This window comes from Camelus dromedarius, chromosome 2 (genome assembly GCF_036321535.1).
Source record: "Camelus dromedarius isolate mCamDro1 chromosome 2, mCamDro1.pat, whole genome shotgun sequence".
In the NCBI taxonomy this organism is placed as follows: domain Eukaryota; kingdom Metazoa; phylum Chordata; class Mammalia; order Artiodactyla; family Camelidae; genus Camelus; species Camelus dromedarius.
This window is the reverse complement of record NC_087437.1, coordinates 114986225-115004520: the sequence shown is the minus strand read 5'-3', so window position 1 is coordinate 115004520 and position 18296 is coordinate 114986225. Positions and strand designations below refer to the sequence as shown.

General features: G+C 51.5%; 1 protein-coding gene across 1 annotated transcript in view; it reads right to left on the bottom strand.

Moving 5' to 3' along the window:
• SIM2 (SIM bHLH transcription factor 2) overlaps positions 1-3616 on the bottom strand; it is a 45612-nt gene extending 41996 nt beyond the window's left edge. The window contains exon 1 of the mRNA XM_064475825.1: positions 2834-3616. Coding sequence (XP_064331895.1) covers positions 2834-3008 — 175 coding nt within the window. The 5' untranslated portion in view covers positions 3009-3616. The remainder of the gene's footprint in view (positions 1-2833) is intronic.
• Positions 3617-18296: the final 14680 nt, after the last annotated feature.

Genomic DNA, 18296 nt, shown 5'->3' with positions numbered 1-18296 from the left:
GATTCCTGTGCTTCCTTCGGACTGTGCTAGTCATTTTCTGACTCCCGAAGTCCTGACTTGGCTTCTAGACTCCTCTTCGCCCAGGGATCCCGCCCGCTCCCGGGCTATGGAAAGCGAGGCCGCGCTGGGCACATCGGTTCTGCTCGGTATCTTTCCGTTCGCCGCCAAGAGCAGGGGCCGATCCGGGAGCTCCCGCCGCGGCGCGGGACCGCGTTGGTCCTACAAGCTCCCTGACGCCCGCGTCCTGACCCCGCGGCTCCTCCCGGCCCCATCCCAACCCCGCACCACCTCCTCGGCGAAGACCCGAGTCTCCCGGGAACAGGGTGAATCAATTATGGGCGCTGCTTCCGCGCTCCCGCGCTTCGAGCTACCAGAGGAGAGAGCGAGTTCTTTTGCATAATTGAGGACTTCCTAAACTCATCTTTTTCTCTGCCGCTGGCACCCGGCTTGACCACTCTCCAGTCCCAGACTGATCTGAGGGGAAGCTGCAGGCCGCAGGCCTCTGAGCGCAGGGAGGAGCCCAGAGGCTGCTGTCCACCCTCCAGGCCAATGCGCCTACTCCCCGCTTCAGCGCTGCAGGAGTGCTGGGGGCAAGATCAGGCCTCTTTCCGATTTGGGATCAATCCGCTCCCATAGGTCAAGGGTTATTTCCAAAACTCTAGGGCCAAACAGCTCTCTCCCCGACCTCTCCTGGAATTCCAATCTCGATGGCCACCCCAGGGGACACACAAGACACTTCTCAACCACACCACTGGGAACAAAGCATAGGGGCCCTGAGTTTAGCGGTGGACCCCCAGCTAGCCCACCTCTGTAACGAGCTCAGAGCCAAGCAATTCTGGACCACAAAGCCTGGAGACCTGCTTCCCAGAGCTCGAACACACAGACCCAGTTTAAATATCTGCAGAAGCAGTACATCTGCCACTTCCTAATCTTTAGCAGCTTTCCTGGAAATCTCCAAATGGCTTACAATTACCCCTTTCTCCAGATCTCGCTTACTAACTTCTGACTTTTTAAAAAATCATTTAATCTGGTCATTTTTTGGTAATTTTTATTTCTAATGGTGTGGGAAGGGAACAGGAGAGGAGGCCGATGCCCTGTCTGGGTTCCACACCTGCTTTGTAGGATGCGGATTAAGAAACTGCTCACCAGAGAAAACCAGTTACCATGACTCCTCCACGAATGGGAAGCAAGTTTAGTCCTTACAAAACCTAATTCTTGTTTAATTTTCGCTAAAACTTCTGCAGGAGAGGAACCATCTCTACTTCGGTGGACAGCTGATGTATAGCGACTACCAGGCTGCAGCTCCCAATGGGAGGAGTGCGGGGATGGGGCACCTCGGTTGCCTGGGGTTAAAAAGGGGGAGAATTTTCCCTTCTGAGACCTCTGGACTCTGGCGATCAGGTCACGGGCTCCTGCTCTGGGAGGAAAGTGCCTGCCTGGCTGCACAGCGCAGCTGGAAAGCACCGGCGTTAAGAAGAGGACACTGCTTCCGGCCCCCTTGGTTCCGTGTCCTGCGACGCTCAGCTCCCCAGCCGGCTGCGCTGCAGCGCTGGAGGCTGCGCTGGTGGACAGGCCCTCCTCGCTCCACCAGGGAGGTGGTGTGAAGGGCAGCTCAAGGTCCAGAGACAAATAAGGCTTAGGGGTGCCCACCATACAAAGATGGAGCTTACCGACTTTGCATCTGTCGCCTGGCCCAGGACTGCCTTAATGGAAACACTCTGCACTAGAAAGACACCTGTCATGGCATGGCAGTGACCCTCCCTGAGCCCTGGAGCTGAAACTGTCTCCCTAGTCCCGTGCTGGGCGCCAGCTTCCGAGGCTCCGGAGGCTGACACAGCTCTAGTGGCTCCTGGGCCTGCAGGTCTTGGGAGGTGCCCATCAGGCCCCAGTTGGAGAAGAGTGTCCCAGACAAGTGTCAGAATCCCACCTGCCAGGCCGAAGGACACCCCTCTGTCCAGGGGACACAGACAATGGAAGGCGATCAGTTCAGAACCCCTGGGACACTAAAAGGGACACTGTTGTGACTAGGCCTCCTCCAGCCCTGCTGCTTAGCCCTGGCAGCCACCATCACCCCAGGCCGTGTGCAGGTCAGGAATGCCCACCCAGTGTGCCACCATTTCTGACCACTTAACAGTCTGCTGGACCCTTGCATTCTGGCGACTCTTGCCCACCATGGCACCTGCCCCTCTGGGCTTATAATTTCAAACCAGCAAAGAAAACTATGCTCGGGCCTGCCTGCCACTTCCAGACTAACTGCCTCCTGCTCTCCCCTGCCGAATCTCGGCTCACCTATTCGCGCTGTCTCTCCCACCCTGACTTGGAGCCTCAGCCCCAAGAAAAGCAAGCAGAGAAGAGACCACCTGAGAGGCCCAAGTCTGAGGCCTCTGCCCCGACAAGTGCTCTGCTGGGCACTGGGGCCTGCAAGGCCTAGGCCTCCTGGTGCACTCCTCCACTCTCTCCCATCTGGGACCAGCAAGAACCCTTCACCTCCGCCTAGGGTGGATGTGCTTCCCTTCCACGGAAAAAGGAACTTGAAGGAAAAGATACAAGGAGAATTAAAGAAATGAAGAAAGGAAAGAAGACAGACCAGAATGGACCAGTCTGCTCGTGGAACAATTCCTGGTTCGTGCCCTACCAGCCCTGGGCTAGACGATGGTCTGTTCCCTCCGGCACCAAGGCCCTGGCCTCTCTCTCCACCAGAAGCCGAGTTTCCCGGCATGGCCTCCTCAAGACGCCCTGGCCCTGGCTGGGAGACCCAGGCGGCCCCTCCGGGCCAGCTCCGGCTCTCAGCTTGGGCCCCCTAGCACTCCCAGCCGCCCACCTGCGGCCTCACCTTCGGGGAAGACAGAGCGCATCTTCAGGTAGCTCGTGGTGAGTCGAATGATGGACGCCTTGTCCAGCTGCGAGGTGATGGCCGACGGCAGCGGGAGCAGCTTGGCCAGCTCATAAAACTCGCCATTTTCCTTCTCCCTCCTGGTCTTGGCCGCATTCTTGGACTTCTCCTTCATCGCGCCTCGGCTCCGGGCATATTAGACCCGGCTGTGCTCCAGGCCCGCGGAGCCCCGCTCTGGCTGCAGCGGTGGCGATGGGGAAGGGGGCGCCGGGAGCCAGGTGAGTACGGGGCGCCAGCCGCGGGCAGGTGCGCGGGGCCGACCGGGGCCACCAGGACGCCTCTCTGCCGCCGCAGCCCGGGAACTCGGCTCAATCCGGCGGCACCGCCCCGCGCTCCGCCTGCCGCCGCCCCGGGCGCAGCCTCCTCCGGGCTGGACTGTCCTGCGGCGACCAGAGCTCCGGCTTCCCGCTTGCTTCGGCTCGCTCTTCCTTCCTCCTTGTCTCTCCTGCCTCGGCTTTCCTTAGCGGGTGGAGAGTGGCCAGCGAGGAGGCGGCAGTGCTGTTTAGTCCTTGACCTGGTGTTTGTACCCGCTGCCGCGAGGCCCCTCCGGACTGGAGGGCGGCACAGGAGGCGGCGGCTGCGGAGCCATGGAGCGGGAGGGGAGCGGAGGCGGCTGGGGCCTGGCCCGGGAGCTCTCCTGCCCTTCCTGGCGGTTCCCTGTGCCTGGAGACGCGGCGCCCGGAGCCTGCGATCTGTCGCGAGGCGCAGCAGCTCCGCCGTCCACGTGCGACCGAGCCGCGTTTGTTTATGGCGGACCCGCCTTCGGGCGGAGCACTCGGCCTCGGTGGCCCGGGGAGGGGGGGCAGGAAGGGGGGAGGGACCGCGGCGGGGGCGGGGGCAGCGAATCTCGCCTCCCGACCCCGCCGCGGCCCCGGAGTCACAGGCGCGCTTCCGAGTCGCTGCCTCCAGGGACTCTCCCAGGAGAGATCTGCGCGCTCCCGGCCTCGAGGAAGTCGCGGTGAGTGCACACGGCGTGCGGCGGCAGCCAGCTCCGGCGAGTGGGTCTCTGGACCTGGGCGCTAGGATAAGCGGCGGGGAGGGGCGAAGGAGGAAGGGAAGGAGGAAGCGCTGCCGAGACCTCTTCTGTGGCTCCGGGGCAGGTACCCAGCTGGAGCAGCCAAAGTGCCCTGCGGAGGAGGACTGAGCCCTCCGAGCCCGCGCAGGCCCCGCACCCTCACTCTCCGCAGTTCGCAGGCCCGAGAGCCGAAAGGGGGTGGGGTGGGGCAGAGGGAAAGGAACCCCCACCCCCCGCCCCCGCTTAGGGAAACAGCGCGAGTGAGTCTCGGAGGTGACCCTCCTGCCCTTTCTCTCCTGGAAACAGGAGAACGAAAGGAGATTGGAGCCTTCCCCGCGGGGGCTGGAGGCCGCGGGGACGCTCGGGTCGGACGGAGAGAGAAGACAGGGGAGCCGAAGCTACCGGAGAGGCTTGGTCCCGGCCAGCGGTGGGAACAGAGCCCAATTGCACTCGCTCCTGAAGCGCAACCCAGAGCAGCCGGAATTTCTGGGAAGCGCGGCAGGGGCTGGGGCTTCAGGGAGAGGGGCACCGAGCGAGAGTCACTGGACGGGCATTGGTGATGGCCAAGATGATGGCGGCAGGAAGCAGTTGGAGTAGGGAAGGGTAGTTGGAGATGCAGTCGGCCGTAGGAAGTTCCAGCACTTTTCCCTCTGGGCTACACTGGACCTCGAGTCCTCTTGTACCCAACCCCACCCCGATTCTGCGCCTGCAACCCCAGAGGGTCCTCCACGCTACCCCGGCCATGGGGGTCGCACAAACCCCCATCCCTTCTAGAAGTCTCCAGACGCGGTGCTCCAGACGCTGCGTGGTCGCATGAGCTGGGAGGACTCAGACTTCCTGGCGCGCAGGGTCAGAGGGCAGCCACAGAGGACGCAGGGCAAGGGGTCCTGGGGTCTCTTGGCCATGTGCCGAGGTTGTAAGGCTGTGGGGGACCTGATCTGGAGAACAGCGCGGGAGGTGAGACGCTGGAGCCCCGAGGCTGGCGCTAGGGTCTTGGTTCTTGGTGCCTTCTCGTTCTCTTTTCCCGGACCGGGAGGAGCCTGCTGCTCCCCAACTCACTGCGGGACAATGACCCGGTACTTGCCTCCGGGAGTTGGGAGAGCCTGGCCTACGGCCACCTTGTCTGCAGCAGGTGCTCCTGACCTTTTCCAGGGACCCTTTTGAAGGTCAGAAGTTCAATGGCGTTGGAGGCATAGTAGCTCCGTCGGTGGGCGGGACAGTGTGTACAGACCTTGGCTCGGACCTCACCTGCCTGGGCGCACTGCGGAACCCATAAGCCCATGAGCCGTAACCTTGCTCGCAGGGCTGGTGCTCCGAAACCCAGAAACCGCGCGAGCTCTGAAGTTGGCGACTCCCACCAAACGCTGGGCTCACGAAGGAACCAGCACTTTTCCCTTGGAGTTTCGGATCCAAGGGCACTTTCCTGTTTTCAGAAGTGCGCGCAGAGGATCGGGCGGGGCTGCTGATGAGCGGCTCTGGTTCGCAGTGCCCAAACGCAAGGGGCCAGCCGGCTTCCCTGCCGGGATCCCCCACTGGGATGCGCGGACAGTTGTCTCCAGGCTTCTGGGAGAAAGGACTCCACGGGGGAAGGGACTGCTGGGTGGGCCCCGCCGCCGCTTGCGCAGGCGGCCCCTGAGTGCGCTCAGGCACCTTCCTGGCTTCGGGAGGATTTAATACTTCCCTCACCCCCACGATTTCCGATCCTCAATTATGGACCCGGGAGAATTCATCCCAGGCTTGAAAGGGATTACCCAGATCGCAGAAACATGGCTAAGTGGAAGTGGGAGAAACCCGACAAGTAACAGGAACAAACTTTTCTTAAACCAAATTTCCCGGATGTTACGGGAACGCGTACTTGAGATCTCAATACTGGGTCTTCATAGTGACAGCTGGTGAGATATCGAATCCCGTGGTGTGAGAAGTAGCATAAAGGAGCATGTGAAGACTCGCAGATGTGTGGTTGCGAGATACTTTCAGGCCCACAGTCTGCCCCAGCAAACGCCCAAGCGGGCCCTGTACCACCTCCACCACCAACACATTGGCTCAACACACACACTCACGGTAATGGGCCTGGGATCCCCCACAACACCACCAGAAGAACCCAAAGTACTTGGGCGCCGACCTCGAGATTTCCCAGGTGGGAAGGATAGTGATACCTGCGCGGAATGACAAAGGAAGAACCCCCACGCCTGGCTGGGGTCCTCCTAGGGCTCTCCCTAGCCAGAGGGAAGGCTTGGGGCCCTTAAGACACTTAGGACGACACCCACAGGCTAGCTCTGTGTAAACTGGATAAAGTACTAAACACGTGCTAATTGGAGTGATCAGAAGCCGGCGGCCGCGGGTTGGGACACCTACTGCTTGTTCCTTGCTCCAGGGCTCCTGAAGCGGAGAGTACCTCCTTATCGGTGCTTTGGGCGGCAAGTCGAGCGCGTCGTCCAGAGCACGGAGACGGGACCGAAGGGGAGAAGCATAGAGCAGCGAAAGGCCCCCGAAGTCCGGGCATCACCCAGAAACGGTGGTTCTACTACTGGCGGGGTAAGAGTCTGGAGAATCTAGAATGGAGGGAGGCTAGGGGCAGGAAGAGGGCAGGTGGGAAGAGAGTCGGGACACCTTGAGTCCTGAGAGCTTCTGGTACGCAGCCTGCATGCGGGGCGCCACCGTCCCCAGTTTGTTATGCTTCTAGCGCTTGGGCGCACCCCGAGGCACACAAACACGCCTCCGCATACCCCCCTACCTTTTAGAAATTTTCCATGAGGAAAGTGATCTGGAAGAAATTGAGGCCCTAAGAGGAAAGCGGCGGGGCCCAGCAGCCTCACATCTGCTCGAATTTTCCGCTTCAGATGCTCCGCAACAGTTTTTCCCCAGGCCGCGCCCGGCGCCTACCTGAGGCCCATCCCCCGCGGAAACCGACTTTCGCGTGAGAGCAACGGGGAAATGCGCACATGTTCCATCTGGGATGGGCTGCTGCGGTGGCAGAAGAGGATGAGACTTTGTCCCTAAGGACGTGGGGAGGGGAGGACTTCTCCCAGGCCTAGCACTAGATTGGCGGGAGGGGGTTCGAACATCTGAAGTGATGTTTAAGGAGAACTTCAGCCGCCAGCTCAAAGCGAGACAACAGAAAATCCAGGACTGCGGAGATTCGAACCTGTTCCATTTATAAACCCTTGTCTACACAGACAATTCGCACCATGTAGTTATTCCAGAAACTCCCACTTGGGTTCCGTATCACGTATCTGATTATTTCGTGGCTAGGAGGCGTTTTTGGTCTAAGCTACCTGAAAAACTACCTCAATTTTTCACTCCTTTCCTTGTTTAAGCCCAATGGAGATATCACCAACTTTTCCTGGGGTCATTGCTACTCCCAGGAAGGATCAGACAACAATTACTATATTACTACCCACTGTATCCAGAGCAATTTCAATGATTTATTCCTTGAGAGGTCAAGACAGTAACTCACTCTATTCACTCGTTCCCAAGTGGTAGAGGGAGAGTTTATTCCTTTTGTTTTGTTTTGCTTTTAATAAATTATTTCACTGTCAGTTACCCCTTTGGAGAAAGTGTTTGCTTTTAGGTTGGTCAGCTTCTCTCTGATTATTTGATTATATCGCAGTAACTAGGGCAGATCTGCCCTCGTGCACCGGGTCGGGGATTCCTTGGTCCAGTCCCCGGCGGGGTGCCCCACGTGGCTCTGCGGGTAGAGTGTGTACTGGAGGGGAGGGAGACAACCCCGGCCCCCAGCAGTGGCTTATTCACACCTCTGCGCTTATCCGGACCTGCTCGAGGCTGACTCTACTCCTCTGGATTCCGAAGAGCGAGGTCCTTCTCGACCTGGTTGTCTGGGATGACTTCAGATCCTGGGACTGGGTGCTTGAGGGGGCCGGTTGGGGCAGTGCCTCCTATCCGAACAACATCGTAGCTACTGCTTACTTCTCTCCCTCCCTCAAGGCAATGCATTTCGGAATCAAAAATAGTGCCACTGGTAATTATAGTGGATAGCAAAGTCCCCGAGCAAGGGCCGCAGGGAGCCACTGACGCCGTGTCAGGTTTGGGTAAACAGCGGCCACACGTTTCTTCTTTTACCTCGGGAGGGGAGTGAGAGGGTAGCGCTTTCCTCTGCATTCATTCCCTGTCTCCCAAACCTAGCCCCACTCTCTCCCCCATCTCTGAGAAGGTGCCGAGGACTACCGCATGCATACCGACATCCAGCGTCCTCGGGGGAGAGCGAGGATGCTGTTGGAGCGCAGGCAGTGCAGGGCAGAAGGAGAGGGGAGCTTAGTGTCCCGCGGGGACCTCCTCCCACCCTTCCACGACCCGCTGCACGAAATCTCCGCAGTCCTCTCCCACAGTGTTCTCGCCCCGCCTCAACAGAAACATCGTCTCAAAATCCTGGTTCGGGGAGAGGCAGCTTATTCGTTCCCCGGCAAAACCTCGCCTTTCGCCGCCAGCGAGGCCGGGATCGCGTCTGGAAACCTTTGAGCTGGAGGAGTCTTAATAGTCTGGTGTGAGCTGAAATTTCTCAGTGGTTATATCGATTACATACCGCCTTGAAATCCGAAAACCAATTAATTCATTAACGACGGCACTGAAACCGCCTTTCAAAAGCATCAACCAAAAAGTTCCCTTAAAAAAAAAAGAACAAAACCTATCCACCAGAGACAAATATTTCTGCGCATCAAAGAAAGCACAAACATGATACGCTTAATTTTTTTCTAGTAGGTAATAATAGTAATAGCCAATCCTTAACGTACGGCTGACTAAATATAGAGCTATTATAGTACGTTAAAGACACAAATGCATTTCATTTAATTAATATAAGGGGCTATTTGCAAAGCAAAGCTAACATTGGGGGAAACCTCCCTAATCTAAACAAATCCGTGGGAAGACAAACTAATTCATTCGCAGTTGAGGAGAGAAAGTTACCGAAAGGGCAGGGGGCAGCCGGGCAGGCTGGGTCGGCCCCCTCCAGCCTGGGCTGAGCGCGCCCAGCCGGCCCAATCCCTGGCGTGAGCATCTTTATGCTTCGCGCAGATTTTTTATTTTTATTTTCCCTTAGTTTTAAGGGCTGGTATAAGAGGCAGGTTTCCTGAGAGGTACGCATCGGGGAACACACTTTTCCCTCCCTGGAGGAGAAGGAGCACACAGCAGAGGGCCGTCCCGCTTCAGAAATTTCCGGCGCGCCAAAGCCAGACTTCAGATCAGAGGAGCCGGGGGCCACGCGGGTGTGCGGACCGCACCCTATCTGGCAGGGCACGCAGTAGGTGGCTGGGCCCTTTCGCGCGCCCTCCCTGTCTTGGGACAAATCCTGTCTTTGGGAGTTGCGGGCCCCACTCAGGGACGCGGGCCAAGCTTCAGCCTTCCCCGTCGCCAGAGGTCGTCTCAATTCCGCAGAAGGGATTCAGGAGTCCTACTCCCCACGCTGGGTGCGGGCTCAGAAGGAAATTGTTTCGGACAGACTTTGCGCTGTGGTTCCCGCCTTTTGCGTGCGCAAAGTCTCCGGACTGCCCGCGTGGTCAGAAACGCGGCCTGGGCAGGTTGGCGAAAGGGGGCGCAAAGCGCACGGCCGCGGGAGTGGCTCAGTAAACAGAGAGGGTGGAGGGCTCAGGGAGTAACGGCGGGTCAGAGCGCTTGGGGTAGGGGTGTCAGTACACGCCCGGGGCAGGGTGCTCGGTGCGCATGGACAGGGTGCAGTGCACGAGGGAGTGGGAAGCTCTAGAGCACGCTTGAGCTCAGCGCTACGGCGGGGCGCAGTGTACACTGGAGGCGGAGGTGGGGGGAGATCCCGGGTGCGCACCCAGGGAGCCGTGCCGGGAGCTGGAGCCGGTGCTGCTGTGCGCGCTGGGAAGTGTGCGGACGCTCACTTGCGTGCGTTAGAATATGCGGATGTCATCTCGGGCTTGTCCATCTCCCATCCTCCCCCTACTCGCCTGGCCTCGGCTTCGCCTCCCCCCACAGATTCTTTGCACAGGAGAAATAGGGACCAGAGGGATCTGGGGCCTGTGTGGGCCCGGCGGGAGGGAATGAGAGGCGGTGCAAGTGGGTGGAGGGTTTCCAGGTGGGAGATAAGCGGCCGGTGCTTTCATCTTGGCTTCACCAAAGACCCCGGAGCCGTGCCCAGCTCTAGCACTCTTAGCCCAGGTCCGGAGTCGAATTCTCACGTTGGCGGCTCAGCCTTCTTGAGGGAGATCCGGCCTGGTCCCCCAGTTGAGGAAGAAGGTCCAACTCCCGTCCGCGGTCCCTCGCGCCTCTTTTAGCTGCCCCAAGGCAGAATTCCTTTTAGGTGCCAGAGCAAATACCCCGGAGGAGGAGGAGGCACGGGGTAGAGCGCGTTTTCGTGTAAAACGAGACTTTTAAATTTAACGTTTTTCTCAATTCAAGAATATTTTCCCTGGCAAAAGCATTGGTTAGCTGATAAACTACAGAGTGGATTCAAACCGTGCGGCTTATGAATATTTTTGGCCTCAACTCCAGCACCGTCTTCATTTTTCAGAGGGCGGAAACAAAATAATCTTGGTTATAGCACCAACGCTCTTTTCACCCTGCGGGTGTAGACAAAGACATTATTTAATCTGACTACAGAATTCTCTGTACTTCTCTCCCAGAAGCTTTTGAACCAGGCAGGGTGAGCTCTCAGGCGCCGGGCAGATTTTCACCTTCAAGGGCACTTTCTCATCACTTTCCCCTTAATGGAAGGGGTGATCAGAGTGAGCGTGCAGCTTCATGGAGTTGTGCAAATGCTACTCAGCTCCCAAAGTTGAGGTCAATTAAACTGCTTGATTATGGTGGTGTGAGACCTAGTTTCAATCTTGCATTTCATTTTGGAGAATTCCTAGCAACTGCCAGGCGTTGAGCTGGTAGTGGGGGTTGGGGCGAGAGGGGGATACTTGGAAGAGTTTAATGAGAAACCTAACTTTTGAATTAATACAAGCAGGCATGGGGAAAAAAAGGCCCGGAGGTGGAGGGTGAAGGTGGTGGGAGGAGCGTGGTCCAGTAACCTGGGGAGGCAACAGGCCCCGGGTTCCACATCTTTCCGGGCTCTCAGCACTATCTGGACTGAAAGCGTTAGCTTCCAACACTTGTTAAACACTTTAAACAAGGTAGTGAGCACTGGAAAGCTCCTATGTGAATTTGCTTTACTTCCTGGATGGTTGGGGCCAGGGAGGAAAAAGCTCAGTGCCATGACTCCCCATGCACAAATAATTTTAGTGTTTATTGATGTCTACTTAAAGTAATTGACCAGAAAATGCCTCCCTGTTTAAGCAACATACAGAATGCTCCATTGAAAGCTAATTGACCTATGTGTATTTCTGTTTAGTTTGATGTCTACATCGTCATTTTTGGAGACGCTGTCAACTCTGACCAATGAAGGAATGTGGAAGCCAGGGGAAATTGCACCTGCAGAAAGTGCTGGAATTCCAGGGCCAACTCCTCTCAACTGTCCTTTAAGAGTACGTGGACCTTAGTCGATTGTTTGAGATCCAGCAATTGGAGTTTCCTATAGGAAATACCAGAAATGGAAATCCATGCTCATTGCAAACATTTAAATTTCTGAGTGGCCTGAATTGAGCCAAGAGGCAAGGATCCTTACTGCCATGGCCACACCAGCTCCTGTAAAAGCTCCTGTAAACTTTCAGCTGAGGGTAGAAAGGCAGCAATTTAGACACACAGGGGTAATTTCTAGTTGGAAGGAAAGAAAAAAATGCTCCAAGTCAAGTTAGAAAATTTATATTGGTACAAAAATCCTTTGAACCTTGACAGTAAATGGATTTTGCTCATTATGTGGGTTGATTTTCTCAGCAGCCCACTACATGTGTGAATCTGAGATTCATTCTTAGCAAAGATGACTAATGGATCTTTTAGGAATCTAGGCTTTAAAGTTGATTTTCTGTGTTGGTCATGGAAGCAGCTTGACTTCAGATACTTTATGAGATGGTTGCCAAGGGAACTTGGGGCAAAATTTCTCGGGAGTGTCTCTAAAAACATTATTCATAATTAAAAAGTGATTCATAGAAATCACCAGAAAAATTATGGCCAGTTGTGTTCGAACATGTTATTGAGCCATGTGGAATAAATAAAATCATTGCAGTCTGGTTGGGTAACGCTGCCTCCCAGCCTTCCTCTGACCATGCCAGGGGGACCTGATATAGCTTCACAGATGCGGGAGTGGCCTGTGGGACATGAGCCAAAGGGCATCTGCATTTTCTCCAGGTATTTCCTATATTGATAATGCAAGTAATAATTACATCCCTTTAAAGACCCCTGATTACTAATCAGGACTATGCTATACTGAAGTCCAAGAGGTGGGTAAGGTAGCACTAAAACAAGTATCTAATAACCTAAGGGTTTGGATTTTTTTTTTAAAGGGAAATAAAGACTGTGGAAAACCCCATATGATAGAATCTGAAAGACAGAATGAACCTATTGCAACATAGACCCACCTGGTTATTGGTCAAATGATGTTCGACAGATTTTCTGGCATCTTAGTGGTGAAATTCTCAAAACAGACTCTCCTGCCGCCAAACTTTGCTCTGCAGGGAAAAGTAGGAGATTGAGGTCCCAAAGTTTTAGCAGTACCAATCTCTTCAGCTGGTAGTCATATGGGTACAACTGCCTCCTGGTAGAGAAGTAGGGCAAGGCTTGTTAATGCAGCTTCCAAAGGCACTGGATTTATAGTCTAACTCATCTTGGGCACAGGTGGACTGTGACAATATGTGTCAGTTGCTAATATTTATATGGAGAATCAGCATTTAATAGGGTGGTTAACTTTTAAATAATCCAAACAGAAGCAGCTGCACTTGCTAAAAAAAAAATACTCCCACTGAACTGCACCTAAAAGAATAGATGCACTTTGCAGTCGTGCGCATGGTCACCCAGATGCACTGCGGCGTGACTTAGTAAGTTATTTTAGACCTCTTCGCAGTCAACTCTATCAGAGGCCTATGTGGTGAGTCACCTGGCACGTGAAGGTGGCTAAAACAGACAGATTGAGGGCTGCGTGTTCCAGGGGCTCATTACTCACGTGTAGTCTGGAGCTGGACTCAGAAGGAGCTAGTACATTTCGCATTAGAAGGAATGCAGCTCTTTGAACTGGGGAGTCCTCTCACGATCCTCCTTGCACACACGCTGTTACTCATTCAGGAAACATCCCTGGGTGGCCACAGGGTGCCAGGCACCCGGCCAGGCACTCGTATGATACCAGTGAGTCCCTGCCATGGAGGTGATGGTGACTTTGAAAATCTGGTCTGCTACTGTGTATCAAGGGCCTTAGAAATGTTCACAGCTTTTGAACCAATAAATCTAGTTCTCATTAATTGTCCAATGGAAATAATTTCTCATATGAAAAAGCCTTTTTAAAATGAATATTTGCCTAATGGTTAAGAATGCAAGTTTTGGTGTCAAATCTAGTGTGGCTTCTCTTTAAACCTCAGTCTTGTTATCTGTACAAGGGGGCTAAGAGCTACCTCATTAGGAGGTTGTGAATTTTAACTAAAATCACATACCATATAATTCACCCATTTAAAGTGTACAATTCAATGGTTTTTAGTATGTCCACAAATATATGCAGTCATCATCACAATCAGTTTTAGAGCATTTTCATCGCCTCAAAAAGAAACCCCATTAGCTAGTAACTCATCATCCTTCCAGCCCTCCCACCAGCCCTAAGCAACCATTAATCTACTCTCTGCCATTGAGTTTCCCTATTCTGGACTTTCACATGAACGGAATCATGTAGTATGTGGGCTTATGTGTCTGGTTTCTTTCACTTAGCACAACGTTTTCACGGCTCACCCATGTTGGAGCATGTATCAGAATTTCATTCTTTTTTATGGCCGAATAATATTCCACTGCATGGATAGACCACATTTTGTTTATCCATTCATTCGTTGATGGTCATTTGAGTTGTTTCTAACTTTTGGCTACAGTGAATAATATCCCTCCAACTTTTATTTTGGCAATTTTATAATAAATATTTAGTAAATTTTATAACAAGGAAAATCTGTCCTGGGTAATGTGTACATCTGAGTTTGGTGTTAGGGAGAGGGCACAGTTGTAGATTTCATCCAAGGATTGCCTGGTTAGCTTAGTACACATTTAAATTCTGTTCCAAGCCAGATTTACCCCCATGTCCAACAGACTAGTTTATAAGTGGTGTTCTTGGTCACCAGAAGAATGAGACTACAAGCTTATCTCCAAGAGTCAGGAAATAGCTCTGAAGCTGGCAGGACTGACTGTGGTAACCTAACAGAGGTCTTGAGATTTGACTCTTGGCAGTTTCACTTGAAGGATTATATCTATTGGGTATTGGAAATGGTCTATATCTTGATCTGGGTGGTGATGACCTGGGATTCATGTGAAAAATTCATCAAGTGACATACTTAAGATTTGTGTATGTTATTTTATTTAACTGTATGAAAGTTACACTCTGCTTAAAGAAGAAATCACAACCATATGGTTTCCCTCGGATCTCCCTTTCACTGTCCCATTCCAACTGCTGCTTCTTCCTTTCTGACCATTTCCAAATGACCACAGGTTCGTGCCACACAGCTGGTAAAGGACAGAGCTGGGATTTAATCTAGCTCTTACTAACTTGGTGTGGAGTGTTACTTTCACTAGGAACTCTTCCAGTGCCTAGAATCTACATAAATTTTGAGACTTGGCCCTGAACCACATGGCAAATGAGTACTGAGGCTGGTCTAGGCGGGCTAGGTCTCCTGGGTCTGGAGCGCATGCTTTGTCTGTCATCTCATGTACCCCTTACCCCCAGCACCCAGCATCATACTGGGCATGTAGTGGATGGCCAATTAGTATTTGTTGAGTCAGTGTTACCAGAGCAGAGTTATCATCAAAGCCCAAGCAGGCTGCCCACTTGGCAACTGCTGGAAAAATTAAGGCAGGAAGCTCAATTCTTATTTTTATCCCCATGGCAACACCAATGAATGTTGGTCTGTCACAGCGCATAGAAAGTTCCCATTGGAGATATCAGAACTCTCTGGCAGGACCCGTAAGTGTTAATTTTAGCTTTCAATGACTGATGCCTTGTACAATTTAATGGGTCAGGAGGAGCATGAGCCAAAGCCAAGATTACTCACTCAGAGAGGTTTCCTTTCCTGCAGAGTACTTGGTGAGTTATTCAGGCTGTAGAAGACTTGCTACTTACACATTTATTTTGAGAGAGTTTCCGCTATTTTGAGTCTAACCTGATAATTGTAAGTGATTCCTTAAACATATTAGCAATCTGTCCCATCAATCAAAATTTCCCAGAGTTCATGCATTAAACATGAGTTCATCTCACAATGTCAAATGCTAAAAGGCTATAGCAATAACCATAAAATAAACAAAAGACTTAAGTGTCCCTAGGTATTCTGAGTTGAAAGATACATAGGTCGAATGTCAATTACTTGGAATGAGGAAGGAAATATCCGCAGGGGTTTCCATGTCTACCCAGTTTTCCTCTTTGAGTCCTGGTAGGAAATGAGGAAGTTCCATGCCGAGGGGAGATGCCTGTGCTTCTGGAGGAATAATATCTCAGCTGCCGTTTGCAGCTGCCCTGAGGTCACTGGGGACAGAAGGACTCTGTAGCTGAGTGCAGATTCAGGATGTGTAAGGATGCCTGACTCTCATGCATTTGACTTTGTGCATTGTCTACTCATGTGCATGACCTGGCCTCAGGTGCATCAGCTGATGAAGGACCTTTCTGAACTGTTGCCTGGTGGTAGGTCCCTGCTGGCCCACAGTCCAGCTTCAGCAGGTTGTATTCTTTGCTTGATCAGTGGGGTTTGTTTAATTCTTTGAACATTTTATTGCACCCTTCCCTAACTAATTTAAGGAAGTTAGCAGAAAATGGAGAAAGGAAATCATAGATCTCATGAATGCAGTACAATCGAATTAGAAAGCGATGAGTAGATGTTGTGAAAGTGTGGGTCTTTAGACTCAACCATATGCCCAAGGAAATTAAGCTGCCCAACCATGGATTCACTTGTGAAGAAAAAGATCATACGTGAGATGCTGGAAATTCAGCAGTGAATTACATATAGGGGTAAATAAGTAGGTAACCAGGGGAAATTTCTCTCTCTAGGAGTGTTCTGACTCATATGAAAGAAGGCAGGATAGAATTAGGATCTATCATGTTGCAAACCTCTGATGCAGTCACGGATTTCGTCAATGATTATCTGTCATCAGTGGCTGCTAGGGGCAAGAGGAAGAGAAAGAGACTGGGGGTGGGGGGAGGAAATCTCTAGAATAATTCAGCGATCTTACATGCCTCCTGATTAGAGTATATACCCTTTATAAGAGAGTCTTGCCAAAAACATCAACTCTGAATCTGATTCAGTTTCTAACCAGACATTGTAACTACCAGTTTTCTCAAAAATACAGGGACAGAGAAATGTGTTAAATGACATCAGGGAATGCTACCAGAAAATCTGGCTGAAAACACAGTTTCTTTGACAAATGAATAGCAAGGAAAAAAATGGGGAGGGAGGAGGGAATCTGTGGATGTAAAGACACATGTCAACCACATGCAAAGTATATGGACTTTGCATCTTAATTCAGGCAAATCACCTGGAAAATGTAAGTATGAGGAAATCAGGGAAATGTGAAGACTGGCTGGATATTTGATGTTATCAAACATCAGTGTCAGGTTTTGTTTTTTTTAGGTATAATAACGACATCATAGTTACATATTTTTTTAAAAGGTTCTTATCCTTTAGAAATATATGCCAAACTATTTACAAATTTTATAATATATCTACATAGGGAACTATATTCAATACCTTGTAATGGCTTATAATGAAAAAGAATATAAAAAGATTATATATGTGTGTGTGTGTATGTATGTGTATATATATATATATATATATCACTATGCTGTGCACCAGAAATTAACACAACACAACATTGTAAATTGACTATACTTCAATTAAAAAAAATCTAAAAGAGAAAGTATAAGTTAGGATCTTATAAGAATTTTGCTCCAAGGGTACATCTATTATTCTGACCCCTCAGGTCTGACCCCAGTGCGTGATTTCAGGAATGCATTATAGACAAAAGCCAGGGGCTGCAAAGGGGACCTTGCCAGTTCTGTGACTTTCTGACCTTCTCAAGTGGGCAGTCTCCCCTCCCCTTCTATTGTCACTGAGACTTTAGCTGGTCTAAGCTGTGCCTTGAAGTATAAAGGGAAGCAGGGCCAGACAAAAAGGTAAGGCTTTTTTTCAAATACAGAAAAAAGTGACATTGAAGGTACTAACATATAAAACTTTTTCCTTTTTGCTTCTCTTTTTTTGTGGTCCCTCTCTCAACCTGTCATCATGTTTTTGTTTTGCTATTTAATGTCACTCCCCTAACCTGGGGCATAAGAATGCTTTCAGGGCTAGTACAGACCCTCACAGATGTCCAAGGGCCCTACCGTGTAACTCAGTGGTCCTGCGAGCAGCCCACCAGCTGCCAGGTTCCCCCTCCCGCCCACCCTCTCACTGACACGGTCGCCCTGGGCAGCAGCAGCTAGGTCAAGCCAGAATATCTCCTTCCCACTGCCAGTTGATGCCCCCACAGGATTCTAACCTCTGTGCCAAGACACACCCTGTACCTGCATCAGGGATGGGTGAGAGGGCTCTTCTGCCAAGTTGTCCGAAGAACATGCCATCTTGTCTGCAAATAATTACAGTTTTATTTCATGCTTTACAATCACCATGTCTTTTATTTTATTTATTTATTGCCGTCTGGTGCTGATCAGACCTCCAGTGCAAGTTTAAAGAGAAGTGGTTAGAACAGACATCCTTTCCTCATTTCTGGTCTCAAGAGGAAAGCTTTCAGTATTTCACCATCAAATATGAAGTTTACTGCAGGTTTTTTGCAGGGACTCCTTTCCCCAGATTAAGTGGTTTCATTCCTATTTCATTATCTTCTCTGGCTTCTGTTGTTCCCGTTGAAAAGTCAGTTGTTGGCGTAATTGTTGCCCCTTTGAATGTAATGTTTTTCATTTTTTTCTCTTTTCCAGCTGCGTTTAAGAATTTTTTTTTTTTTTTTTTTTTTTTGGTCTTTGGTTTCCATTAGTTTTTCCATTTAGTTCTGATTTGCCTAGGAATACCTTTCTTTGTATTTACCCTGCTTGAATCTGCAGTTAACGTCTTTTGTCAGTTTGGAAAATTCTCAGCTAGTACATCTTCAAATATCACTTCTCCCCGCACCCTCCATCATCTCGTGCCCGCCCATACCAGTTACAGCCATGTTAGATCTTCCACACATCTCATACTCCCTTCTCTGCATTGTTCATCCTTGAGATCTAGTCTGATGTTCAGACTAAGCCTCATTTCCCTTTCTCTCAGGACGTTGTTCTTCTGAGTCTTAATAGAAAGCCTTTTTCAATCCTAAGCCTCAGAAGGCTCAGGGCTC